Source organism: the organism of the source record quoted next, unplaced genomic scaffold, assembly GCF_019419815.1.
Source record: "Pyrus x bretschneideri cultivar Hongxiangsu unplaced genomic scaffold, Pyrus_bretschneideri_v1 Contig29, whole genome shotgun sequence".
Taxonomy (NCBI): domain Eukaryota; kingdom Viridiplantae; phylum Streptophyta; class Magnoliopsida; order Rosales; family Rosaceae; genus Pyrus; species Pyrus x bretschneideri.
In genome coordinates, this window is record NW_025999601.1 from 1,291,703 (window position 1) to 1,317,720 (window position 26,018).

The 26,018-nt window shown below is 37.0% G+C and overlaps 3 protein-coding genes across 8 annotated transcripts; 2 read left to right on the forward strand and 1 right to left on the reverse strand.

Annotated features, from left to right (window-relative positions):
* Window positions 1-436: 436 nt before the first annotated feature.
* Window positions 437-4,362, reverse strand: LOC103934315 (proteasome subunit beta type-4). Its single transcript, XM_009344071.3, has 7 exons — window positions 4,227-4,362; window positions 4,075-4,139; window positions 3,775-3,851; window positions 2,780-2,909; window positions 2,457-2,616; window positions 2,139-2,324; window positions 437-834 (listed from the first exon to the last, which is right to left on the reverse strand). Exons 2-7 carry the CDS (start codon window positions 4,134-4,136, stop codon window positions 721-723), a joined length of 729 nt encoding a protein of 242 aa, XP_009342346.1. The 5' UTR covers window positions 4,137-4,139; window positions 4,227-4,362; the 3' UTR covers window positions 437-720.
* A 3,244-nt stretch (window positions 4,363-7,606) lies between these two features.
* On the forward strand, window positions 7,607-19,066 carry LOC103934318 (E3 SUMO-protein ligase SIZ1). Of its 6 annotated transcripts, none has more exons than XM_048588864.1 (19): window positions 7,607-7,769; window positions 7,888-8,028; window positions 8,805-8,885; window positions 9,605-9,647; window positions 10,762-10,834; window positions 11,045-11,207; window positions 11,417-11,547; window positions 12,490-12,558; window positions 13,006-13,093; window positions 13,182-13,257; window positions 13,419-13,492; window positions 13,682-13,789; window positions 14,227-14,388; window positions 15,018-15,122; window positions 15,211-15,291; window positions 15,418-16,632; window positions 18,030-18,093; window positions 18,180-18,349; window positions 18,433-19,066. In XM_048588864.1, the coding sequence occupies exons 2-18, from the start codon at window positions 8,005-8,007 to the stop codon at window positions 18,278-18,280; spliced, it is 2,658 nt and encodes an 885-aa protein (XP_048444821.1). In that variant the 5' UTR covers window positions 7,607-7,769; window positions 7,888-8,004; the 3' UTR covers window positions 18,281-18,349; window positions 18,433-19,066. The 6 variants fall into 6 exon arrangements, with proteins under 6 accessions (XP_048444821.1, XP_048444820.1, XP_048444822.1 ...); XM_048588863.1 differs by having other exon boundaries at window positions 18,464-19,066; XM_048588865.1 differs by having other exon boundaries at window positions 18,475-19,066.
* Window positions 19,067-19,593: 527 nt separating this feature from the next.
* On the forward strand, window positions 19,594-22,119 carry LOC125479493 (putative pentatricopeptide repeat-containing protein At1g12700, mitochondrial). Its single transcript, XM_048588869.1, has one exon. It carries the CDS (start codon window positions 20,032-20,034, stop codon window positions 21,844-21,846), a length of 1,815 nt encoding a protein of 604 aa, XP_048444826.1. The 5' UTR covers window positions 19,594-20,031; the 3' UTR covers window positions 21,847-22,119.
* The last annotated feature ends 3,899 nt before the right edge of the window (window positions 22,120-26,018 follow it).

A 26,018-nucleotide genomic window follows, 5' to 3' on the forward strand; every position in this document is an offset into this window, starting at 1 on the left:
CATCCCAAAGTCGTCTTATCAATCAAACTCCACTAGCGTCCCGAGCTGCCTCTTTGGAGTTGGGTGGGAGTCAAACTTGGGTGGCAACAATTTCAACACTCCAAGTTGCCAACCAACTCCTGGGGTTTCTAGTTGGTAATTTTGATGGTTGATTTGTACTCTGTTTTACCTTTATTATATTACCCGTGTTATCCACAAGATTTGGAAGCAAGCATCTATTTTACTGATCTGCTTTGTAAATCCATTGCAACGATAATCTGGAATGTGTGCGAAAATCACTTCTCTACACAATATCCAACTACGATCTGCAATCTCTCAATTATCACGGGTTTACGATAATCTCTACTTATTTACATGTATTGTCGGGGCTTTTGGACCATGCATTATTTACGAATAAACTTGATCAGCGCTTCAGATTCACAATTAACAAAATATATGAATTTCAAACCACATTTTTCCCAAATAATTCAAAATAAGCACACAATGCTTTAAATATCACTACAATACGTTCATGCTTGTTGGATGCTGCAACACCAACATAAAGAAAACCCAACGATGTATTATCGCTAACATGTTTCTCAACACCAACCAGCCACCAAGAAATACATTCCCGGGTGTCAACAATGTTACAAGTTCACAGTTCCAACCGTAGAAACACAACAAATTTCAACTTGGCTCCATGCTGGTTGTTTCAAGTTCCGAAGATATGTAGCTATCCAGCTACCATGATCCTTCAGCTCCCAGTGTTGGATTTTCGAAAGCGGAGAAACCCCAGAAAGTCTTCAAAGAGTAGGGCTGCGAGATAGTCACGCCTTCTTCAGTGATCTTAGATATCTGCAATTTCAAATTTTAAGAAGTGTCATCTTACAAGGAAGACAATAAACTCCACCCTTACAGCGGACAATATTTATCAAGAACCGTCCAGAGACAAATTGCTGCATTTCTTTTTTGGCTTTGCAACTACTGTGTTAATTTCAAACTATTAGTTCACACAGTTATCCAATGTGTGCAATCATCACTTTATTCACAGACCTATATAAAGATCAAAGTTTTCTGCGCTAACAACTTCCCCCACTCAGTAAGGAAGTCTTAAAAAGGTTGAACTGTTGCTTTCCAATGGTTCAGCTCATAAGAGTATGACTAATTTTAAAAACTGAATTCTTTACGCCAACTAATGTAAGAGAATATATGCAAACTCAACTAACATAAAAGTGAAATTTGGAGGAAATCTTTGATTTATTAATGACACCTGAGTTCCGAAGGCAAATAATTTTCCACTAGGCCTCTACAAATAAAATCAACTTGAAAGAGTAAGGAAACATAGACATGCAGAAATAAAGCTATTACATATTTTGTCAACCTTAAATAGAACACTTCCTACACTTGGTGAAGAGTTAGGACATACAAGGTAGCTAGCATCCAGGACTCAAAAATTGAAAAAGGAATCCATAGGAAGTTGGTAGTACTATTGTCTGGCATCTAACTAAATCCACAAACATATGCCACCAACCTTCAACGCCTCTTCGGAGATGAAGGTGACAATGAAAATAATGTGATGTTCATAAGCATATTGCACACATCTGACAAATGGGGTTTTCAAGAAGAATATTTTCCTCTAAAAAGGACCACCATCACCTAAATACTTTCTTCAATATGTATATAGTAACTATGATTAAATTTTACCAAGAACCTCATTCTACAATGTATTTTACAGAAAGTACATATATTAGAAAACTTGTTGGGTAGAAATAGGAAAACGAAATCAAACCAAAATTGAAATCAAAACCATGCAGTCCTGTTCATCAGAATAACAAGTAATAGTTCCCTCTTTGCCCACTTTAAACAATTTCCAGGGCTAAAGCCCAATCTATTATCAGTAAAATAACTAGTACTTACACGGATGACAATAGCAACAAAAAGAACAATCTATTGAAAATGGCTTATCAGGTTTCATAAGTGTTGAATATAAAAGATGACACACAGGCGGCTTATATGCCAGTTAAAGAAAATAAACAGATAGATGCATAAGAAAGCTCTCAGGAATCGTTAGCCAAAATTACGGAATATATAACTTTAAAATTGTTAGTATCAAAGGATACTAAATGATAAGAGCAAATAACAATAATTAATTACTCTACCTGAAGCTTGTTCACAGCAGACCGATCACGATAGAGAAGGACACGCATGCATTTCTCCAGCAGCTTTACACCTTCTTCGAAAGTCAAGTTCTCATGCCACTCATCACGAAGAATAGGCCGTGCAAGGTGATTTCCAAACCCAGTTGCTACATGATTGTCCTCGAAATTCACGCCTATCATGCTAACCTGGATAAGAATAAAAATATAACAAGTAACTAAGTCAACTCATTCAGTTAAAAAAAAAAAAAAAAAAAACATATGTTCTAAAACCATACAACATGCTACAGAGTGTTAAGGGAAGGAAACAAAGAGCCCTACCATGCCAAGATACTTCTGTCCCTTTTTTACTCCACCAAGGACAAGAGAGTTCCACAGTGGATTGAACTTGTTACGCCTATTGTACATCACACGAGTCAGATAGTTGTGTACCTCTTTCGGTCCCAAAGAGTTCCCATCATCCCACATGTTGTCGTATAGGCTACAACCAGAAAACTCAAAATGAATAATCCTTTAACCAACTGTTGCAAATGATACAAAGAAACAGCAAAAAAAAAAAAAAAAAAAAAAAAAACGCAATGAAAACATTAAGAAAGGTAGCTAAATGGTCATCTTCATAATTTTCCTTAATCAGGAATGCTTACATGAGTTCATCAAGATAACGTAATAGCTCCTGAAAGTCACTTATTTCTCCACTTGCACCAAGAAGAGAATGCTTTCCAACGGGCTTCATTCGCTCCACACTCTTATATCGCAGGGTAGACCCATAAGAACCTATCAACAAATCCATCATTTTGATACTGTTAAGAAAGATGAACAGACACAAAAGGAGCATGCATGGGTGTCTAAATTTTGCATCATGAAGTACTAGACCTCCAACCATAAAAAAGAAGAAGAAAGAGATGATGAATATTAATGATAAAAAGATGGGCCATAACATAAAAACAATGAGATAGAGAATACATGACATGGTACAAAGACTGTTAACAGTTACAATAAGTGCAAAAAACTGGCAGTCAGCAAGAAGAGAGGAAGAAGAAAACAAAAACAAAATAAAGAATACCCTTTTGTTTATGTACCCCCCAAAAAGGAATTTTACAGTCTGCAACATTCTTGATAACTTTAAACAGTATTGATGCAAACTACAAACAACCATTTATCCTTTGATTTAATAAATAAATAGCTTGTTAGGACCTAAGTTGCCTAACTTTGCTTCCTGAAACATGCGGAGGAAATTGAAGATATCCCATTGTCCTGCACATACTCTGTGCTTGTTTTAATTCTCCCCGATACTTGCAGCATTGTAGGGATCTAACTGCTAACAATGGGCATTATGTATAATAACACAGAAACTAATATACCGTACTTTGAAAAGACTCTAACTTGAACTATTTCTGCTCAAGATAAATTGGCACAAAGAGAATAAGCGTACAAGAACAACTACGAAAATTCCATAACAAACTTGATAAGAAGCTAAGAGAAAGGGGGAAAGAGTCCCGCCTTCCAACAAACACCAGAAAAAAGTTATACACAGCACTAACATCATCAATTTTCAATCTAGAAACTGACCAACAAGTTCAATCAAATAAAAAATTAAAGCTTTATTTTGTGATGCAATGTGAAGGAATTAGAAGCTAACCTCCCATATCAGCAGCCATCAAGATTCCATCTTTGTACTTCAGAGCCACAACAGATGTACCAGTCACATATGGGTACCTTCAAGAAGTTCAAAAATTAAAAAAAATTAAAAATTAAAAACACACAAAAATTAAAAGTAAATAATTGAAACAACATCATACAGAAAGCTAAATCCCCACCACCCAAAATACCCTAATCTCTGTTACATTAAAAAAAAAATACAGAGAATTTGTTGAAATTAAACATAGAGAAAACGAAGAGAGAGAGAGAGAGAGAGAGAGAGAGAGATTAGAACACATACAGGGTTCTCTGAGAGCCTTCAGGATTGCACAGCAGGCCGGGTTTGGATTGATTCGACTCCATTAACTGCTCGAAAAAAACCCTTCAAATGTTAAATCCAAGCAATTAAACGACAATCTGGGTGGTGAAATCAAATGGGCACTTGAAACTTACACTCGTTCTTTGCTTTCCGAAGCTTTTTTTGTGAGATCGCAGAGAGAAGAAAGCGTTAGACGTTCTGAAGCTCAGTGAGGTACATAAAGACTTTTTTTCCCTTTTCCTTCTGCTCAAGAAATCGCGACCCGAAACATTACTCGGATTGAATTAAGGAACAGTTGGTGGAATTGGACTACAATTCTAAGCCCAACTATAAGATATGGCCCGGCCCAATTCAAATAATTTGGGCGTTTTTGTTAAATTAACTTGTCTTCGACGTTAAAAGAAATTGTGAGTTTTAACGACAATGTTGGAAAATTTGAGTCGTTTGTAGTAGTTCCATCCTTCCATGAGCTGCTAGGTAACTGGTGGGTCAACTTCAGCTGGACTAACAGCCCATGTAGATATTGCCTAGGCCTTTACCTAGGGGAGGTGACGTCAAGCTGACGTTAGTCACGCAGTGAGAGGAGGTGAGACGCCAATTTTTGTTGTTGGGGGCTTACATCTGTTAAAAAATTAGAGAGCATGATTCTCTTCCTTCGAAATCTCGTCCCCTTTTGTTTCCTCCTCTTCTCTCACTTTCTTCTTTATCTTTCTCTCTATAAAAAAATGAACACAAAAAGTTGTACTGGCTCAATAGTAACCGTTCATTTGTAAGTAAAAGGTTTTACGCTCAATTCTCGTCAAAAGACGAATTTGAGCCACATTATTATGGCTAGCCAATTATGAGGCTTAGTCTACTCTCCTTTAGTAAGGATAATATCGTTTGTATATATATAAAAAAATAATAATAATAAAAAAAAAAAAAGGAAGATGAATTTATAAGGTAGAGAATCAATACTCTATAAAATAGGGCACCTCCAATGATTAGTACAAGTGGATCACTGAGTTGTGTTAATTTCCATTGATCATAGGATCCAACGAACAAGTCCAACGAACAAGTTTAACAAATTTAAAATAAAAAAAACTTGGAAAAAAAAGTTTTAAACATAGGAACATAAAATTAAAAATACAAAATGGAAAAAAAAATTTTGCCTATAAATTCTCAACCATCTTCTTCATTTCTTGCACCGAAACACAGTACAATCTTCTCACTTTCTCATATCTTTTTGAACCTTCGTAGTACTGCTTTTTATTTTACTTTCATGTGAATAGTGTTTACTAAGACTAAATATTGTTACTCAATTTAATCATTTTGAAAAAAAAAAAAAAAAAGCGATTAGTAATTGTCATGCAAATTGTAAATGGTGAAGTTGTACTGACAGCCCAGGGCTCCTCCACCCTCGCGTTGCTAACCTTCTCATCCTCTTCTTGGAATAATAAGATTTCTTCTTTATATTTCATCTTTCAACACCTTGAAAAGTAATGTTTTGTATTCCAACTAATCCTTTACATCAAATGAAACCTACATTAGCGATTTCGGTTTCATGTGGGCAAGATGCAACTTACAATTCAAACTGAGAACGAGTTTTTTGAGTTAGCTCACCCTCCTGGGATCGCGATCCTTTGTCCCGACCATTGTACTCTTCTTCTATAGTGGTGGCCACCACTATATATAAACAAGGGCTTCTAATTGCAAATTAGTTCTCTCTGGTACCTTGATGTGATAAATGTATACATAAGTGAGACATAAGCGTTTTGACTACGCTTGGTATGTGAGAAAGAGAGTTTTGGAATGGGAAAATGCTGTTTTTTTCATGGTTGGTAAGTTCATGTTTTTTATTTTTTTTAAAAAAGGGACAACTGGTGACAAGTCACGATTATTCATTATTTTCGAAGGTTGGGAAGATTCATAGAGACATTTTAGCCTTCTTTGACTATAAGTCTGGCTTTCACACCAAGTAAGTCCATACTTTGAGAAACGATTTACTAGGTCACGGGTACATAGCGGCAGGAAAGTGGATATCTTCACCAAACATGAAAAGCATTGATTGCTATATATTTTTATAATAAATTTGTCCTCATCAAGGACTAAATATGCCATTATATATATAAAAAATGATATTTCTTACCACCTTTTCCATTGTTGCCAAACATGAGAAACTTTTTATTTGTTGAATTCCTTTTTGCGTACCAAACATAGCGTTTTTGTAAACGTTTTCCTTCTTACTTTTCACTACACAGTAATCTCATCGAAAACAGTACAATCATATCGAAGTTATCTAGTCAAAAGTCAAAGAAGTTAGATATTTAACAAAACAATTTTGTACAGAATCTCAAATTCATTAGCCCTCCAAGTTGTTGCTTTACCAAAACAAATTGTGGGGCTGCTTTTACATTTTGGACGGATGTATTTTCTTTTTGATTTTGGAAACATTTTCTAAGTTCGTTGCTTTAGAAAAGGGAACTCACTCCTCAAATGATGAAGAGTACTTCATTATCAAAATACTTCGTGCTTGGTTATTGAAACGTCATACTTATGGTTCGAATTGTTAATATTACAACATATTTTTCTGAAAATTGTCCATACACGAAATAATAAATTACTCTGTAAAATTTGTTTCAAGCTTATCAAATTGTACAAAAGCAGATGAAGGAATTTGATAAAAGAATTTGACAAAACGACCTTAATTTTTTTGAAATGATATATGCAAAATAATTTATAATATTAATCAGTTGATCAACTCATTATTTTGCTCATGAACACAAAGTTATGTGAATGAAAAATTTTGCTTGTAAAATAGAAACTTCTTTGAATGAAGAAATTTTCATTGTGCTCTAACCACAAGGTGAAACACTATTTATCATCGTACAACAGAAAAAAATGATTTTTTGAAATATCATTCTAATTATATAATGATATATAATGTTACACATTAAGTCTGAAAACACGAAAATCTCACCTTTGATTGAGCCACGATAAAGTCGATCTCTTCCCCACACGACGGATTTTCCCATTCCATGGTGCGGGCCCCAGCTCGCCTCTCGGAGTTTCCCATCTGCCTTTCAAATTTTCAGTACTCTTTTTAACTCTTTGATTAAAATAAACAAAGTTATCCAAAAAAAAAAAATAAAAGAATTCATACATGTGCTTGCAGAAGAAAAATTGGTACTCTGCGGGACCCACAGGCGATGGTTTCGTGCTCCTTCCTCCTTCTTTCCTGATTCTCTCGTGCATGCTTTTTCCCGGTCCACTTTGATGGACACCTAATCGTACGGTTTACTAATTTTAAAATCAAATTACTTAAAAAACACAGGATTAATTATTTCAATTTTGAACGATGACGTGGCAAGATCAGAGCGGGCTGGGCCCCCCTTGGACCAGACCGATAAGTCCACACCGTACGAATTTGCCCGAGGCTAAAATGCGGGCGCGGTACACAACGTACACGTGAGCGCACCGGAACCGAACCCGGACGCGTCCCCGTAAAAAAACCGGATTGGATAATCGGCGATAGATCCGAACATTGTAATTGTGGGGATTGGTTCTGGTTGGGGGTCTTCGGTCAAAAAAGAAAAAAAAACGCAAAAACGATTACAGGGACGAAGAACAAGTAGCAGCATCGCAAAGTCGGCGTTTGGGAAAAACCCTAGACTCCCTCCCCCAATTCGATCAAGAAAGTAATATTTCAATTTTTAGGGTTTTTTTTTTTTGTTTTTTTCCTGCGATTGTTCAATTCAGGACTATCAGTTGAGAACTTGAGATGGTTTAATTTTTAATTATTTTGGGGTTTTTTAGGTGGTTAGATCGGTCCCTGTGGAGGCTATGTGCTCGTTTTTCTGGTTTGGTGGTTGATTAAATTATTGGTCCGGAGGTGATTCTGTACTTTCTGGGCCTTCATTTTTGGCGGAGAAAATGGATTTGGTAGCTAGTTGCAAGGTATTTTAGTTGTTTCTTTTCGATTTGATTACGTTTTTTTTTTATGCTTGGTGCATTAGTTGCTGAATTTGCTGGAAAAAGTCGAGTTTGCGGCGATTATTTATGTAATTTGATGGATGATGCAATTTTGTAATGGGTGGAGTTTTGGCATGTGGTAGAACATTAGCCTCAGAATGTTTGCTTTACCTGCGAATTTACCTTGGTGAATGCAGTCACTAGTACGCAAGCGGTGTTATTGAATGCATCAGTGGAAATAAGCTCATATAAGTAGCTTGAGGTGTTTGTCACTTAGATTTTCTGTCATTCAATTAGTAGATGATATAATGTAGTCGGGTATGTCTCAAATGACAACTTTTTTTTTTTTGGTTAATTTTATCGTTAGTGTTGTTCGTGTGACTTGCATAAGGTATTAATGGATGAGATAAGAAGAATGAGTTTGGGTAGTTTGAAGCAGAGAATGCGAAGAAGCAAAGACATTTGAATACAGTTGATCACGAAAAGTTAGCAAGTAATTGTTGGATGGTGGAGATTTACCTTCTAAGAAAGAGTAGCAAATCTAGTTACATATTCGGTTATAAGTTTTACTTTCTTTTTTCATGTCCCATTTCTTTCCTCTTGAGGTTAAAATATCCTTCACAGCTTTTAATTCATTGAGACTGTTTGAAATGCATGTTGCAGGCACAATTTTGCTTGTGCTGGATACATTGAGACTTTCATATATTCAACTTGTGAAATTCATATCATTTTCAACTTAGAATTTTTGTTTATCATTGCAGGAAAAATTGGCATATTTTCGAATAAAAGAGCTCAAAGATGTTCTCACTGAATTAGGTCTTTCAAAGCAGGGGAAGAAGCAGGTAAGATGCTAGAATTACCGCCCTGTGATGTGATGTCGGGTTCCTGTAAGTTGTGGATATCATCTACATGCTCACCTCTTCATTCCTTTATATAAGGGATATTACTTATGTACTCAACTTTGCACTGCATTTTGTGCTCTGTGGCATAATTTCTGAGTTCACAGGGGTTTATGTTGATGTAGGGTTCCATTGTTCTTGTCAATACTCCTATAAAGGAAAAGAGGTCCTGTTATATTCTACATACTAATTTAGGTGTATTTATCAAGGTTGGATTGAATCTTCCTTGGTATGTATTGTGCAGTATTGATATGTTATGGAGAGTTATCATTGTATACTGGGATGCATGATAGTCTCAATGACTACCAAAAGTTGCTTAGTTATTTTCCCCTCTCTTATTTTCCCCATTATTTGATCACTTAAGAGTGTAACTGTCAATTCTATAAAAATATTTGCAACTTTCAAGATGGATGGTTTCACCTACGAGTATTTTGTATGTACTTTTGTTATTCCTTTCTGTGCTGTCATTTGACTGCATGGATCTGTCAAATTATTTTGGATACCTTTTTGGCTGGAATTTTTGTGTAATAGGATCCTGTTCATTGCATAACAATTGGCTTAACTTCTACGATGGTATCTTGTAAAGCATTTTACAAGGATTTTGAGATGAATGGCATAAGAGAAAGCCGTCGTTGTCTGATTTACGAATATCTATTATGCAGGATCTTGTTGACCGGATATTGGCCATTCTTTCTGATGAACAAGGTAAATGGTTCTATAGCAATTGTTTTTTTTTTCCTGGTTCAGATGATTTAATGCTACAAGCCTACAGTAACAGTCCTGTATGCTATAAATGTAGCTTATATGTTGGGAACCTAGTGTACATATTGCATAGTTCCTTTTCTTTGTCCAGCCAGATAAGATATTAGAAGTATTTGTTTCTTAATTGGCTTCTATAATAAATGCATAGGAGATGAGAATTGATTGGGTCACAAGTTATTGATGTACTTCGTATGACATTTTATGTTAATGAGCATGCTACATCTTTTTAGCATTCATAATGCTATCTTTTTGCAGCATTAGAAGTGGCTTTCATCTGCAGTTTGTCTTCTATTTGGCTGACCTAGAAACGTTCGGGGATCATGTATCTTGTTTCTTAAGAGTCTTAGAGTTAGGACTGCAACTGCTTTTTTCCCTCAAAGCACATTTTCTGGTTCAAAAACCATTGAAGACATTTTATTTATAAATCTTGTAAAACTAATGATGTTATATGTTATCCACAGTTCTTTTTAACCATCAGCTTTCGGTTAAAGGTTGTCATCCAATAATTCAATTTTTGAGACGTATTCCTGATAGAGATTCAAGTCATTCTAAATCTGGATAGTTTTTTTGATATCCATATTTTTGAACCTAGGTATCATTTCCTTTTTCCTGTGCACTGAAATTTACTTCTCGACCTTTTTGGTTTTAGGCCTGTACGGGAATGCTTGTCGGAAGCTCTCTGCTCTTTAGCGCATATGTTAGAAACACCAATATTTACTAAAATGTCTAGTGCTTCTTGGAAATGCTTCCTCAAGAAGAAGCACAAAGGAAAAGCACTAAAAATGTTTTTATTGCACATAAGTACTTCTAGTTATTTCTGCCAAATTCTGCTAAAAGCGTTTTTAGCTATTCCAAAAGCAGTGCCAAACAGGCCTTTAGCTTCTATGCTCCAAACCATTTTCTAATGATGGTGTTTTCATTTAATCTTTCTCTGGTCTGGTTCTTTTGGGACTACTTTTAGTTTGTGACACCATGATATGTCTGCATTATTTTGATTCTTTGGTTATGTTTCCAATTCTTTGTTTTGATCATTAAAAACTTTCACTTTTATCTCCAGTCTCTAAAATGTGGGCAAAAAAGAATGCAGTTGGAAAGGAACAGGTGGCAGAACTTGTAGATCACACCTATAGGTTTGTCCTCATATGCCGTACATTTGTTGCATTTATTTTATTGAAGGGATGGACTTATCTTTGCCTTTTTTTTTCCTTTGTTGTCTAGTATATTGAATGTAGAGCTGAAGTCCTCAGATGTGCTTTATATATAGTTCTCTATTTATTCAGACTATGTATTTTACTTTGCTTTTGTCCCCTGACTAGTATTTTTTTTTCTGTTTTCTCCAGAAAAATGCAGATTTCTGGTGCCCCTGATTTAGCATCAAAGGGACAATGCATCTCTGATAGTAGTAATGTGAAAACAAGAGGCGAAATTGAGGATCCCTATCAGTCAGCTATCAAGGTTCGCTGTCTCTGTGGGAATTCATTAGAAACAGAGTCAATGATTAAGGTATCCTACAAATTTTCATATTCTCTTCCTAAGTCCCTTAGGTTCTAGCATGTTTGATTAATCACAAATCTTCTCCTTGTCCCATCCTTTTATCATTTGACTACAATTGTGTACATGAACCATTTTCTTATTTGAACACATTTACTGCACCCTTTTTATGGTTTTTGTTCTTTCTTATTTGAATGACTTTACTGCACCTTTAATGGCAGTGTGAAGATCCAAGATGCCAAGTATGGCAACACATGGGTTGTGTTATAGTTCCAGAGAAACCTATGGAAGGCAATCCACCAGTTCCTGAATTATTTTATTGTGAACTCTGTCGACTAAGTCGGGCTGATCCGTATGTAGCACCAGTATTTTCTTGTTATAAAAAAGTGATTATAGCTTGGTTATTTTTCGTATGTTTTATTTTTAATTATTCATGTAACCATTAGCCAAGCCATCTTCTTTTTCTTCGTCATTGTTTTGCTTTTTGGGGACCTTGGGGAATTTGTTTAATTTATACATGCAAATCCTTTTTGCTAACTTCTTTCCCATTTTAAATTGGGCTATATCCTTAATATGATGATGTTAACATAGTGAAAGTGATTTTTATTTTTTTGGGTTATGACCTTTATAACCTGCTCTACACAGTTTATGTACCATTTGAAAAATTCAATATTTATAAAAGGTTCTGAAGTTTTGCTCAAACAAAAAATTAGGTCTCACTTTGTGTCCATAACATATTTCTTTATGATTGTTTGCATAAAATTTTGAGTGTCACTTGAATAATAAACTAGTTACAATGATTAATTGGTGGTAAGGTGCCGTTTTGAAAGGCAAAGTGTACATTGAATTGAATTGAGGGGGTGTAAGATCATTATGTGGTAATGATTTAAAAGACGATATGACTTCAGTTCCAGATAAGTAGCCAAAGAGATTCATCTTGGTCCCAAGTCCCAACACAATGATTATGGTGATGGCATGGCTTTTGGCATGCTAATGTGTGTTTTATATTTGGTGTATCTTGACATTTTTGAAACTGGACCTATTTTAACTAGTAACTTCAGTATGGTGGGTCAAACTCAGTGACTAGGATTTAAGGCTATGTGATGATTTCTACTTATATCAGGTTGTGGTATTTTGGTTTGAATGAGTTCTTTCGCTTTATTTGTTTTATGTAATAACTATTGCCTCACTTAGCTTATGTTTTATTTCAACATTGCAAATACTTTGCCCCCTTTTATGTTATGACATTTGTTTCTTCTGTTTTTTGGCTTAATTGTTTTTTATTTTTATTCAGGTTTTGGGTAACAATTCAACATCCTTTACAGCCTGTTAAGTTGCATGTTACAAATAGTCCAGCTGATGGGTGAGTGGACCATGTTTAATTTTTTATAGTTATTTCTCATGAATGTACTATGCGCCCATGCTCTGAGCAATAACATTCTAATTCCAGCAACAATTAAGTTCGTTCTGAACATGACATTGCATTGTGTATGATACCTAGCCATCATAAATATGATCCATAACTGTGCGTGCACTGTTATTTCACTCGAATTTCGTAATACCATTATGAATCAGCATATTCAAAAGAGTAAACATCCTGTAACCTGAGAGTAGTTTTCTTTTGATTTAATATGAAGACTTCGAAGGTTTCTTTAACAGGTAGAATGAACCTTATGAGTGTCAAGTATCTATGTACACTCTCACATATAGACAAGCAAACCCCTTTTGATAATATTTGCACATTTATCCATGTTTTGATGCTTTACTTTGCATCTGATATTTATTCCCCATCCCCTTGCCAATTGTCCAGTTCGAATCCAGTGCAAAGTGTGGAGAAAACGTTTCAACTCACAAGAGTAGACAAGGACTTGCTGTCTAAACAAGAATATGATGTTCAGGTTGGTTAGTGTATTGTTTGAAGATTGGCGAATCATTGGCTTTATATAGTACTAAATCATTGATTGGTCATTTGACATCATAATGCAGGTTTGGTGTATGCTTTTAAATGACAAAGTAGCATTCAGAATGCAATGGCCGCAATATGCAGATCTGCAGGTCAATGGTATGGTTATTTTCAAATTTTGACATAGATTGATGAGTTTTATCTTAATTTAAAATCTTGACTCTCGTCTTTAAAGAAGCTGCTTTGGAATATGTTTTTTTCAGTGTATATCCACTTGAATGTGCTGTGTATTATTGGAGATTGTTCTGTATAATTTGCAGGTATGCCTGTTCGTGCAATCAATAGACCTGGCTCTCAACTTCTTGGAGCCAACGGTCGTGATGATGGTCCCATTGTGAGTTTTTTCCTAGGCAATTATTAGCTTTTAGTTGTCAGTTTTTGTTCTGTGTGCTGGACCCTCTCTATTTTAGATGAGATTACTTGCCTTCTGACTGCAGGGCCTTTTCTGATTGCTCTGTAATTCAAAACACTTAAATAAGTTGTTTGTGTTAGTATCTTAGTGTACTTCATGTTGTTTTGTCAGATCACACCATATACGAAAGACGGATTTAATAAGATTTCCTTAACAGGATGCGATGCCCGCATTTTCTGCTTAGGGGTTCGTATTGTGAAGAGACGCACAGTGCAACAGGTAGTACTGATGTCTTATCTATTGATTTTGTTTCTTTGGGTGGTTGAGCTTGCATTATGCTCTTGTAGTTTCCTTAGCATATGCTTGTAAAACTTGTAACCGGAAAAAGAAACTTCTGGAAGAAGATTGTTGGTGAGGGAGAAGTCAAATCCATAATGTCGAATTATGCTGTTGTCGAATTGCCAACAATCTTCTCAATATATAAAAACACAACAAATATCTTCTTAATTGAATGTCCTGAAACAGGAATTTGTACATGATTAACTTTTTGAGCTCAATCTCATAATTTACTGGACTATTATTGTTGTCGTAGAGTTGATCATTTATATTATTCCAGTACTTGTTGATATGTAAGTATAATTTTCGTATGCTTTCTGTTATTGGTTTTCCATGGCGTTTATTATATTAGTGGGTCTTTTAAATTTTACTTTTTCTAGATTCTCAACCTGATTCCCAAGGAGTCTGATGGTGAGGGTTTTGAAGATGCGCTTGCTCGTGTGTGTCGTTGTGTTGGTGGTGGGACTGCAATGGATAATGATGATAGTGACAGTGATTTGGAAGTTGTTGCAGATTCTTTTACTGTCAATCTACGTTGTCCGGTAAGTTGTCTTCCCAACTTACCTTTTGTGCGATGAAATGCTCACTTCTATATTAGGAGTTGAAGTACAGTTGGGAAATATGACTCACTTATCTGATGCATTATGGAATAATTCGATGAATTTTAATTTTTGTGTATGAGCTTAAGATGCTGTGTGCAATTAATATCTCATGGCTTCAAGAATGCTTAGTTTCCAAGCATATGAATAACCAAGGGACTGCTAACTTCTTCAGATTCTTGTAATTTCGATATCAGGAGTGCATCTTTATGTTGCATGTTAGGCTAATTGTTAGTGCTTTCCAAGTTCCCATGTGGTGCAACAGATAATAGCACCCCTACTAGTGACGGGACGATCTTTTATTTGTTGGAACGTGCTGACACTAATTGTTCTAACTCAAACACATATCTTCTATATGTTGCAATTTTATTTCTTTGATATTGTAGGAATTCATGTTGAATTATTTTTTTGTAGTACATGAAATGAATAGTCCGGAGATGAATTATTTTTGTACAGGAAATGAATAGTCCAGAGACAAGTTTTCTTATGTCAACTAACATATTTCATGCCTTGTTTTTAACGGCTAGTTGTTTCTGGAACTGAATTGGTATTTTTCTGCATGTATTTTATAGATGAGTGGTTCAAGAATGAAGGTTGCTGGGAGATTCAAGCCCTGCCCTCACATGGGCTGTTTTGATCTTGACGTTTTTGTGGAAATGAATCAACGTTCAAGGAAGGTAAGCCTCTATGCAAAATGAAAGACGTAGTTTGTTTGTCCTTGTTTTTAATTCTGTTTGTTTAGCAAGCTTTGGTTTGTGATTGCAGTGGCAATGCCCCATTTGTCTCAAGAACTATGCACTGGAGAATATCATTATTGACCCTTATTTCAACCGTATCACTTCAAAGGTAATGCCTTTTTATGCACTACATAATACTGTGGTTCTAAAGTATCACTTAACTGATTTATCCTTTTTTTCTTTTTATTTTTATTTTTTTTCTGTTTTCTCTTTTTGTTTCGTGGGGTTGTTACAGATGAGGTATTGTGGAGAGGATGTAGCAGAGATTGAGGTGAAGCCTGATGGGTCTTGGCGAGTTAAGACTAAAAGTGAAAGTGATCGCAGGGAGCTTGGGGAACTTGGGCAGTGGCACCTTCCTGATGGTACACTTAGTGTCCCGACAGAAGGAGAAAGTATCCCAAAAACGGAAGTGTTGAAGCAGGTCAAACAGGAAGGTGTTTCAGAAGCTCATCCTGGATTGAAACTTGGAATCAGGAAGAATCGCAATGGCTTTTGGGAAGTCAGCAAACCTGAAGATATGAACACTTCTTCTGGTAATAGATTACAAGAGCAGTTTGCAGACCATGAGCTAAAAGTTATCCCAATGAGTAGCAGTGCCACTGGAAGTGGTAGGGATGGCGAAGATGCCAGTGTAAATCAGGATGGTGGTGGAAACTTTGATTTCTCTACCAACAATGGAATTGAGATGGATTCTTTTTCTCTGAATGTTGATTCAGCATATGGATTTTCAGGACAAAATCCTTCTGCACCAGTAGGAGACGCAGAAGTTATTGTACTAAGTGATTCTGATGATGATATAATGCCCTCTGGAACCATCTATAGGAATGACAGAACTGATGCTGCTGGGCTTGGTTTTCCTGTGACGCCTTCTGGAATTGCTGATTCATATGGTGAAGATCACACACTTGGAACTGGTGGAAACTCATGCTTGGGTCTTTTTGGCAACGATGATGAATTTATTCCGCTCTGGCCACCATTAGCTCCTGGAACTCAATCTGGTGCCGGGTTCCAGTTATTTACTTCTGAGGCAGATGTACCAGATACCCTAGCTGGTCTGCAGCATAGTTCCATCAATTGTTCCACATCCATGAATGGATACACTTTGGCTCCAGAAACTACCATGGGATCTGCTACACTAGGACTTGATTCTTCTGTTGCACATTCAGATGCTGACATGAACGGTGGCTTAGTTGATAATCCAATGGCATTTCCTGGTGATGACCCTTCTCTTCAAATATTTCTTCCCACAAGACCATCGGATGCATCAGTTCATTCTGATTTGAGAGATCAAGCTGATATGTCAAATGGTGTCCACACTGATGATTGGATATCTCTTAGGCTTGGGGGTGACGCCAGTGGCATCAATGGGGCGCCTGCAACTCCAACCGGTTTGAATTCTAGAATGCAAATGCCATCCAGAGAAGGTGCCATGGATTCTTGGCTGACACAGGTTTGTTCTCTTTTGATAGATTTGTTGCAAATGACTTTTAGATTGTTCATGATTAGCATCAGAGTTGCAACACATTCACTATATATAGTTCAGGCAGGTGCTATTTCTGAATCCTTGTATTGCTTCTTGAATGAGGTTATTGACTTTTAACTATATCTCAAGTCTTGAAAGAAAAGCTAAAATATTTAGTCAGTATAATTCCACTCTTAGCAAAAGTTGAATGTAAACTTTTGACTCTGCATATGGAATTTGCTTCCACCCATTTCCTTACCTCAACGTGGCTAAGCTTTCAGGCTGTTTAATTAGTACCAATAATGCTCTTTTAGATATAGTTTTATTACGTAGCCTTGTATTGAACTTTCAAATACCTTTTTATCAGCAAAAGTTAGTTTCTTACTTTTTTATTCTTTTGCAACTATTGATGCTCAGAGTCTCTAAGAAGCAGAAAACTAGATTACAAAGAAAACTAATTTTTATTGTTAAACAAATGATATAGGATTACAAGTACCTGAAAATTTATCCAAGCCATTTGTTATATATATTTTGATTTGGGTGGCCTCGCTAAAATTGTTGCAAATAGTTGGAAGGTTTTAAGTCAATCCGAGTCTTAGAGGTCTCACCTTATTTTAGTGGTTGAAAGTTCGACTGACTTCTTCCTTTGTATAGTACATTCGTGTAATTTGATGTGAACCAGCTCATCTCAATCCAGTGAAACAGTATCAAACACCTTAGTCTTGTCGTTAAGCACGTGCAGAGTTCATTTTCTGTCTCTACTTAAGTCTTTAGATTTTGGTGGTTCTTTTAAATTGATCTTGGTTTTGCTTACGACCGTGTAAAAAACCAGAAAGAACTAAATATACATATTATAAACATGCTTAGTATGTGGGATACAGTAACATCTAGTTTCATTGAGCATTTGTGTGTTTTAAATAAATAACGTGCTATAACAGGTTCTAAGAATCTCCTTTTTTGTCTTTAAGTTTCACTGATATATGCTGAGTGCTATCTCAGAAGATATATGCACGAGTTTGAGTAATGAAATTGGTCTATTGAGCTTCTTCAAGCTAAACCATGTGTGGAATCACAAGTTCAAGTTCACGAACACCATGGAACTAAAATCTGCAATTCAGATAGGACCTAACTTTTCCAAGCTTGTTGCTTACTCTGTCTGCATCCTTCACTCTTAAGCTTTGAAAAGCGTGAAGTTCATAATGTTCACCAAGGCAAGTTGAATTGATAGAGACTCTGGGGATATAATCGCATCAGAGACTAATCACATTTAATTTTCTTTGCACATCTCTGTTTAACATTTTCAGAGTCCATAACTGGTGGTTATCAGAGATCATAGGGGTAACCTTATTTTGTCTTCATTTGTAATATTGCTATCTTTCTCTTAGGAAACCCGCAGAGAGAGTTGTAAAGTCGATAACCTTATTAAAGAGACTGGGTATAGCAATATAGGTGTGTGGAAATTGTCCCGCCCTTATTTGGCATTCTTTGCAGTTCAATCAAAAAGATTAATAGGCTCACTGTTGTACCCTTTGCAGCTTCTTTGCTTCTCGGCATGAATGACGGTAGCAGATCTGACAGGACAAGTAGGCGAAGATCAAATAGTCCTTTCCAATTCCTCGCCAAAAACGTTCTGTGAGGCCGCGATTATATCTTTCTATTGACTCGGACTCTGAATAGAGGAACTGGAGCTTGTTTTGAGAACAAGGTTATTGGATTTTTTTTTATTTTTAGTTTTATCTCCCTGGGATTGAAAGCTGATCCTGGAGTAATCTCTTATGATTGAGCCAGAGAATAATCTAGTTTTGGGTTTAATTGGAAGAATGCTGACAGACATTTGGTTCCTGACGAGATGAAGCATTAGATGCTGCACTGGGCATCCGAGGTAGAAGAAAGCGATACAAATATACAAGGCATCCAAATCGACTGCATTGTTACAAAACTTGTGATGGCACCAGGATTCTTCGTGTTCCTCTCGTTAACAATCTGCAGGTCCGATGCTGCTATTGTACAGGAGATTGTGATTTGAATCCGAAAAATTGGGACGTGGCGGAGGAAACCCTGTCAAAGAAATAAAACGTAGCTGCCTCGGCTCGGTTTTATAGTGAGAAGCAATAGCCTGTAAATATTGACTCCAGTTTCAGATTTTTTATATAGATAGTCATTTTTTGAAAATTGATATTACTGACTTTTTATTGGTGTGTCCTTTACTGTCGGGGCATGATATTTGTATTAACTTATAGAGATCCATTTAAAGTACAGGGGATCGGCACTTGTGCGTCGCTCCGATGGCCGACGTTTTAAGTCATGGTTGCTGAGATCATAGTAGAACACTGACTTCTGGTGAGGCAACATAGAAATTATACCCAAAAGAACTTATATGTTTTATTGTATTTGGATTGCAATTGAGTTTCATGTTCGGTTATTCCAACTTTATGCAATATGTCATCGGATGTCATTTTGTTGTGTAAAAATCCGAAGGCTTTATGATATCCCCACAATTGGGTGGAAATTCAACGGTTTCAAGCTTGGGACGCAAGCGATTCGGTCTAGCAGTATTGTTCTGTAATAATTATAAGTTTGACGACTTGGACGGCTGGTTTGATGCCTAATTTATCTCCTTGGGATTATTTTTAGGCCCCCAAGGTCCAGCTAATTTGAACTCCGGTTTTGGACGCAAAGATATTTGCGGGATGGATGGGTCATCAGTAATTTGGTATCGAACTTGCCATTTATAAGAGTTAAACTTACGAGTGCATAATAATCTCTATTGTGCGAATTTGACAATTTGACTTGATGAGAAAAATTTTCTTCTAAATAAGTTTCTTGAAATTATATGTGAGTTTTGTCAAATATTATAAATAAAATTTTATTCTAAATGAACTCTAATATAGCAACCAACGAAGGGCTCAATCATATTTCCCTTCAATTTGTTGGATGGCTCTAAATTTGGCTTTCTCCTCTTAACTGTAATTGTTTTTAATTCATCGGCATTTTGAAGTGGGCCTCGTAATTAGAAATATTTTTACAATGTTTCATTTTACTGTATTGTTGTTATCGTGGAACTAAAAGGATGTCGACAAAACCAAATAATGGTCTAACGATATTTCTCTTCACTTGTTAGATTCAATTATCATAAAAAATAAATTTGAACTATATTATTGGTAGTTCATTTTGAAGTTTACCCCTCCTTAGAGTAGATAATAACGTTTGTTAAAAAAAATGACAAAAAATAGATGAAACTTATAACAGAAATAGTCGGAGTTTAAAGACCCAACACACAATTCTTTTGAAGGAAGCAAACTAAAAGGAAAAACAAAATCTTACTAACAGGTTGAAGCAAATTCATTCCTCCATAAATCATCCTCAGCACTCGCTACCTCACTGAAGATGATGCTGGCAACAACAGCTGCTTCTTCCTCTTCTTTGAAGGTTGGTTGTGGCAGCAGCAGCAGCAGACTCAGACTTAGAGGTATGCTGCCTTGTCTTGTTCAATCTTCTTCTTCGGTTGTTGTTTTCGTCAGTGATTACTTGGCTTTGTTTCACTCTCGAGCTTCTAAATCGACCGAATCTAGAAACACCCAACAACACCGGTTTGTTAAAATCACTAATCTCGAGGATGCTCTCAATGTGTTCGACAAAATGCTTCAAAGGCGTCCTCTGCCTGTCGTCGTCCATCTCAACCAAATCTTGACTCAAGTTGCCAAGTTGAAACAGTATTCGGCAGTCATCTCCTTGAATAACCAGATGGTTGTGTCCGGAATTCGTCCTAATGTTTATACTCTAAACATTCTCACGAATTGCTTCTGCCATTTACACCAAATCGGGTTCAGTTTATCTGTCTTGGGAAACTTCTTCAAATTGGGTTTTGCACCAGATGTCACTACCTACAGCACTCTAATCAACGGCTTTCTTCTTGAGGATAGAGAGGCTGAGGCAGCGGCACTTTTCAACAAAATGATGGATGGAGGTAATTGCAAGCCGAATGTGGTTACTTTCAACACACTACTAAAGGGCCATTGCTTGAAAGGTAACAACATTGCAGCTATCCAATTGCTTAAGAAGATGGAAGAAGGAGATTGCAAGCCTGACGTAGTTGCCTATAGCACAGTCATTGACAGTCTTTGCAAGGATGCTCTAGTTGTTGATGCACTGAACCTCTTCTCAGAAATGACAAGTAAGGGTATTACCCCAAATGTCATTACCTATACATCTTTGATTCACGGAGTCTGCAAATTAGGAAATTGGAAAGAAGCTACAAGATTGTTGAATGAAATGGTGGAGAAACATATCTTTCCAAATGTGCACACGTTCAGTGTCTTGGTTGATACATTCTGCAAAGAGGGGATGGTCCATGAAGCAAGGAATGTGGTTGAAATGATGATCCAAAGAGATATTGAACCTAATATGGTTACTTACAACTCGCTTATGGATGGTTATTGTTTGCGAGGCGAAATGGACGAGGCGAAAACAGTCTTTGATCTAATGCTTAGCCTAGGCTGCATGGTTGATGCTCGTAGTTATGGCATATTGATAAACGGCTATTGTAAGCTTAAAAGGATAGATGATGCCCGAATGCTTTTCTTGGAAATGTCTCATAAGGGAGTTGTTCAAGATCCAGTTACTTATGGCACTCTTATGGATGGGTTTTGCAAGATGGGGAGAACACAAGATGCACAGAACTTGTTCTCTCAAATGCAAGCTAGGGGCCAACTTCCAGATGTTCAGATTTATAACATTTTGCTGGATGGCCTCTGTAAAAACCAACAATTTTCCAAGGCAGTTGAATTGTTGGAAGAGATGGAGGAAAAGAAGTTGAATTTTAACATTGTAACTTATAATATTCTTATTGCAGGTTTGTGTAGAGCTGAAAAAGTTGAATACGTAAGGGATCTCTTTCTTAGTTTATCATCAAAGGGAATTCAACCTAATTCCACGACGTATAATACAATGATTAGTGGATTTTGTAGTGGGGGGCTAGCAAGTGAAGCAGAAAACTTGCTTAGAGAAATGGAAGAGAAAGGCTGTTCTCCAGATGGTTGCACGTACAACACAATTATCCGGGGGTTTATCAACGACAACGAGACATCAAAGGCATTGAGGCTTATTCAAGAAATGGTGGAGAGGGGTTTTTCTGCAGATGCATCAACTACGGAGTTGATCGTTAATTCACCCGCTTTGTTGGCATTGATACAAAGATTGTGATGAAATTGATTTGCATCTTTTGCAGTTTTTGACAAGTTTCCGTGCATCCTTCCCTTGAGTGCTGCATTGGAGGGAGTTGTTCCACTGCTGGGTCCAGTTCAGGTAGCCCATTCATTCATGCATCGCTTAGTGACGAATGATATGTGTTATTAATTTAATCTATCAAGTGATAGAGCAACTTTTATGTTATTCTTCAATGATGATGAAATTGATATCTGTTGGAGAAGCAGAGTATCTGGACTGATATGAAATTCATAGACATATTTATGGCTCCGTTTAACTTAATAGGACAGGTCTATCCAAGTACATACCTCTCAGATTCATGGTTGTACTGCAAACGCTATTGTTTTTTCTTTTGCAACGTTTGATGAAGGCATCCCAGACTCCCAAAAGCCACCACGGTAGCTGTAGTGTAGATGATTGTTCGAAAAACAAGTACCTGTGACAGTAGCCAGGTCATACATTTGGGTGAGAGTCGTGAGAGACCACCGCATATTTGGAGGCAGCATCGTATGAAAATCAGACGCAATTCATCCTTCGTTTATATTCGGGATCTTGGAATAAAAATAGTGGAGTGTTCCGTGCACTATCGGACTAAGCTATAGACTAAAATAATTTTTTAAACCCTAACTTATTGTAAACACGAATAATTCCTGAAACAAGCGACAAGAATACGTGTACAAAATAATATTTTGTATTAATGATTTTGGGGTTACAATCTCTTTGTAATTTGGTCCTCTGATTCTATCTTCGTAAGGTGTGGGTTTGTGGATGAGTTGTTGATCCAAAGGGCCGTCGGGGCTTGATCTAAGGATGAACAGTTGATGAATGGATCTTCAAGGGGCGTTGGGCTTGATCTTGAAGAATGAGTTTGTTGAGGTTGTTGATCCAAAGGGCCGTTGGGGCTTGATCTTAGGATGAACGGATGATGAACGATGAACACTTTCCTCAAGGGGCCGTCGGGGCTTGATCTTGAGTTGGTGGAAGTTCTTCAAGGGCCGCTGGGGCTTGATCTTGAAGGAGGATGGATGAACGGATCTTCAAGGGCTTTTGGGCTTGATCTTGAAGAACGATTGGATGTGTGGATTTGTTGAGGTTGTTGATCCAAAGGGCCGTTGGGGCTTGATCTTAGGATGAACGGATGATGAACGATGAACACTTTCTTCAAGGGCCGTCGGGGCTTGATCTTGAGTTGGTGGAAGTTCTTCAAGGGCCGTCGGGGCTTGATCTTGAGTTGGTGGAAGTTCTTCAAGGGCCGTTGGGGCTTGATCTTGAAGGAGGATGGATGAACGGATGATGAACGATGAACACTTTCTTCAAGGGGCCGTCAGGGCTTGATCTTGAGTTGGTGGAAGTTCTTCAAGGGCCGTCGGGGCTTGATCTTGAAGGTGGATTTGACGAAGAACGAAGATTGCTTTCTTGATCCTTCGGGATTTGCTTGAGAGCTTTAGAGTTTCAAGGCTTCTTTCTTTCTTCCTTCCTTCTCTTCTTCTTTTCCTCCTTCTTTCTTCTTTCCTCCCTCTTCTTTCTTCCTTCTTCCCTCTTTCTTCTTTCCTTTCCCTCAAAATGAATGCCTTGGCCTCCTATTTATAGAATTCCAAAACTTGATTTTTGGATTTAAATAATCAGATGAAATAAATCATTTCTGCCAGGTATTGACATGTGTCCTATTTGATGACTTTTCCAATTTATTTCGATTTTTCGTTGAGTCACACGCTACATGTAAAATTTATGTGATACGTGAGCGTTGAAATTTTAATTTTTGGTCAACATTTATTTCACCGAAATTTTGATGTCTACACTTATTATCTCTTACCGTCCACAAAACAAAACAAAAAATAAGCACTCACAAATTGCTCTGCTTCAATACCCTCACCCTTTCAACCAAAAACCCATAACAGAAGACGCAAAGTGCTCCTACTTTCAAACACAGACCCCTTACTCCTCTTTTGATTTTTTCAATTTTTGCTCTGTTTGGTAATTGAAATTTGGAAAAAAAACTCATTATTTCTTCTCACACAATCTGCAGAACGGGGTTTGGGAAGGGGAGGGGAGCGGCAATTGGGATGGAGGGGTACTCGGTGGTAACCGGATTCTAAGATTTTAGGCCGTGGTGCGGCTGTGGTCACTGTAGATGGACTGCTTGAGACGGTTTTGGGGAAGACAAGATGTGGTGACATAATCCTAGCTAATACCGAGCTTTCGGCTGGGATTAGATAATGACACAGCGAGGCGGGCGAGTCCAAGCTAGCCTCATTTAACTGAATCCTTTACTACCCCAAACATGGGATTATAGTCCCACTTAGTCTTGTCCCTCTTAAGGAGGTGTAAGAAACGTTACCCTACGGTTTTTTTGGTAAGAGGTCGGAATTTGTTTTGTAATGCTGCGCTCCTCCTCCTTCCGCTTACCACATAATGCTGTCTTCTTCTGATCATATTTGGGCTTAACTTTGATGGCTCAGTTGTTTCGGTCAAGCTACAATACAATGGCTGTTGCCATGGTCATTAGGGTTTTCTAGAAAACCTCTAGTGACTTAAATGAAATGCAACATATTGAGTAACTAATCACAACTTGGTACCTTGCATCGAAGGCTCAGACAAGTCGAATCATCTAGAGAGGAAGCAAAAAATCCTTGCATGCACCTTCTTCTAAAGTTAATTGATCGCGCTGGTGTTGGAGACAGCATGAATGAGTGAGAAAAAGTACGCATTTTGATACAGAACTTTTAAGCTGATGCAGGATGCCAAGTTGAGACCATCTGGGCATGTACCTTCAACCTTTTCAGAACCGCCAGCTCCCGGTCCACTTTAGTTCCATGGGTAGCAACATATTACAGCTTCTTTCTACTGCACCATTCGTGCTCGAGAAGTGCTGCAGAAAACCTCACTCCCAGCCAATTTCTAAAAGAAAAAACACGATTGCACGATATAAATCTATTGATGTTGGCAAACTGTGAGTGCTGATTATCCGCAATGTTGAAGGTGATTAAAAATTCAGTAAACTGTTAACATGGCGGATTGAGAAGTAAGATGTCATTAAAAATGGCACAAAAGCGAGGAAAGTGCAGCTTGCTCATAGATGCAAGGCAAGAGAAAGAACTAAAATCTATGGTTCAGAACCTCCCCAGATAGTTGATCATTTTATTTCGGTTTCCCAGCTACAGGATTCCGGCCAGATTGGATGATCATTGGTTTGCCCTTGAACACATACCCATTTACTAGATTCCGCAACAAAGGTACAATGGCATAACACGAGTAATTTTAACCAACATCAAGATAACAAAGGGACTGCATCTATCTGCTTGAATCGTAAGCAAAACTTGATGCAGATGCAAAGATCCGCAAAAGATCCTAACTGGATTTCAATATTATATAACATGCCACAGATATTTTATAAGGAATGAAATCTTCAAATACTTCAGCTATCGTTGATGTACAAAGAGAGTAACTTAAGCCAGCACAGTTAATCGAATTTTTAAAGGAACAAAGGTTGACTTGGAAGCATAAAGGTTATCAAGAGATCTCACCTGCATGAGCTTCACGCTGAGACCAGATTTGGCTGCATCAATGCTTCCAAATAATGACCCTAAGGCATAGCAATAGTATTACAGTATGTTAAGAATTTAATCAGTTTAACAATTTTTGGACCAGGAGAATTGGAGTGATTTCTATCATTTGTGGACACCAAAAAAATGTCAAGAGAACTAAGGGTCTGTTTGGTATTCTATTTGAAATTTTTTATAATTTTTCAAAACATTTCTTGAAAACAATTTTCTTTAAGACTCAAAAACTTGGTTGATTTGCGATTTAAAAATTTTAAATCTTTCGACTTAAACTAGACAAAGAGATCTAAAAAGAGGGGGTCGCAGGAGAGGGAGAAAGAGGAGAGAGGAGGAAATAAAGTAAGAGATGATTGAAGGAAAGAGAAAGAAGAGAGAGGATCAGACGAGATAGAGAGGAAAAGGAGTGAGAGAAAGAACCGAGAGAATGAAGAGAGTGGATTGGAAGAAGGTAAAAAAAAAAATAAAAAAAAGGAGAGAGAGAGAGAGAGATTTGGAGAGAGAGGGGAGGAGGGAGAGAAAAGAAAAAAGTGAGTTTAAGTTTAAAAGCTTTAAAAACTCACATTTTACATTTTTAAGAATAGATTATATATTTGAGTTAGTCTTGAGTTC

Coding starts and splice junctions, on each gene's coding strand:
- LOC103934315 (XM_009344071.3), bottom strand. CDS start 4,136: ATGGAGTCGAATCAATCCAAACCCGGCCTGCTGTGCAATCCTGAAGGC. Junction 2,617..2,779: donor CGTTATCTTGATGAACTCAT/GTAAGCATTCCT, acceptor TTCTGGTTGTAG/CCTATACGACAACATGTGGG. Junction 2,325..2,456: donor GACAGAAGTATCTTGGCATG/GTAGGGCTCTTT, acceptor ATTCTTATCCAG/GTTAGCATGATAGGCGTGAA.
- LOC103934318 (XM_048588864.1), top strand. CDS start 8,005: ATGGATTTGGTAGCTAGTTGCAAG. Junction 8,029..8,804: donor ATTTGGTAGCTAGTTGCAAG/GTATTTTAGTTG, acceptor TTATCATTGCAG/GAAAAATTGGCATATTTTCG. Junction 15,123..15,210: donor TGAATCAACGTTCAAGGAAG/GTAAGCCTCTAT, acceptor TTGTGATTGCAG/TGGCAATGCCCCATTTGTCT.
- LOC125479493 (XM_048588869.1), top strand. CDS start 20,032: ATGATGCTGGCAACAACAGCTGCTTCTTCCTCTTCTTTGAAGGTTGGT.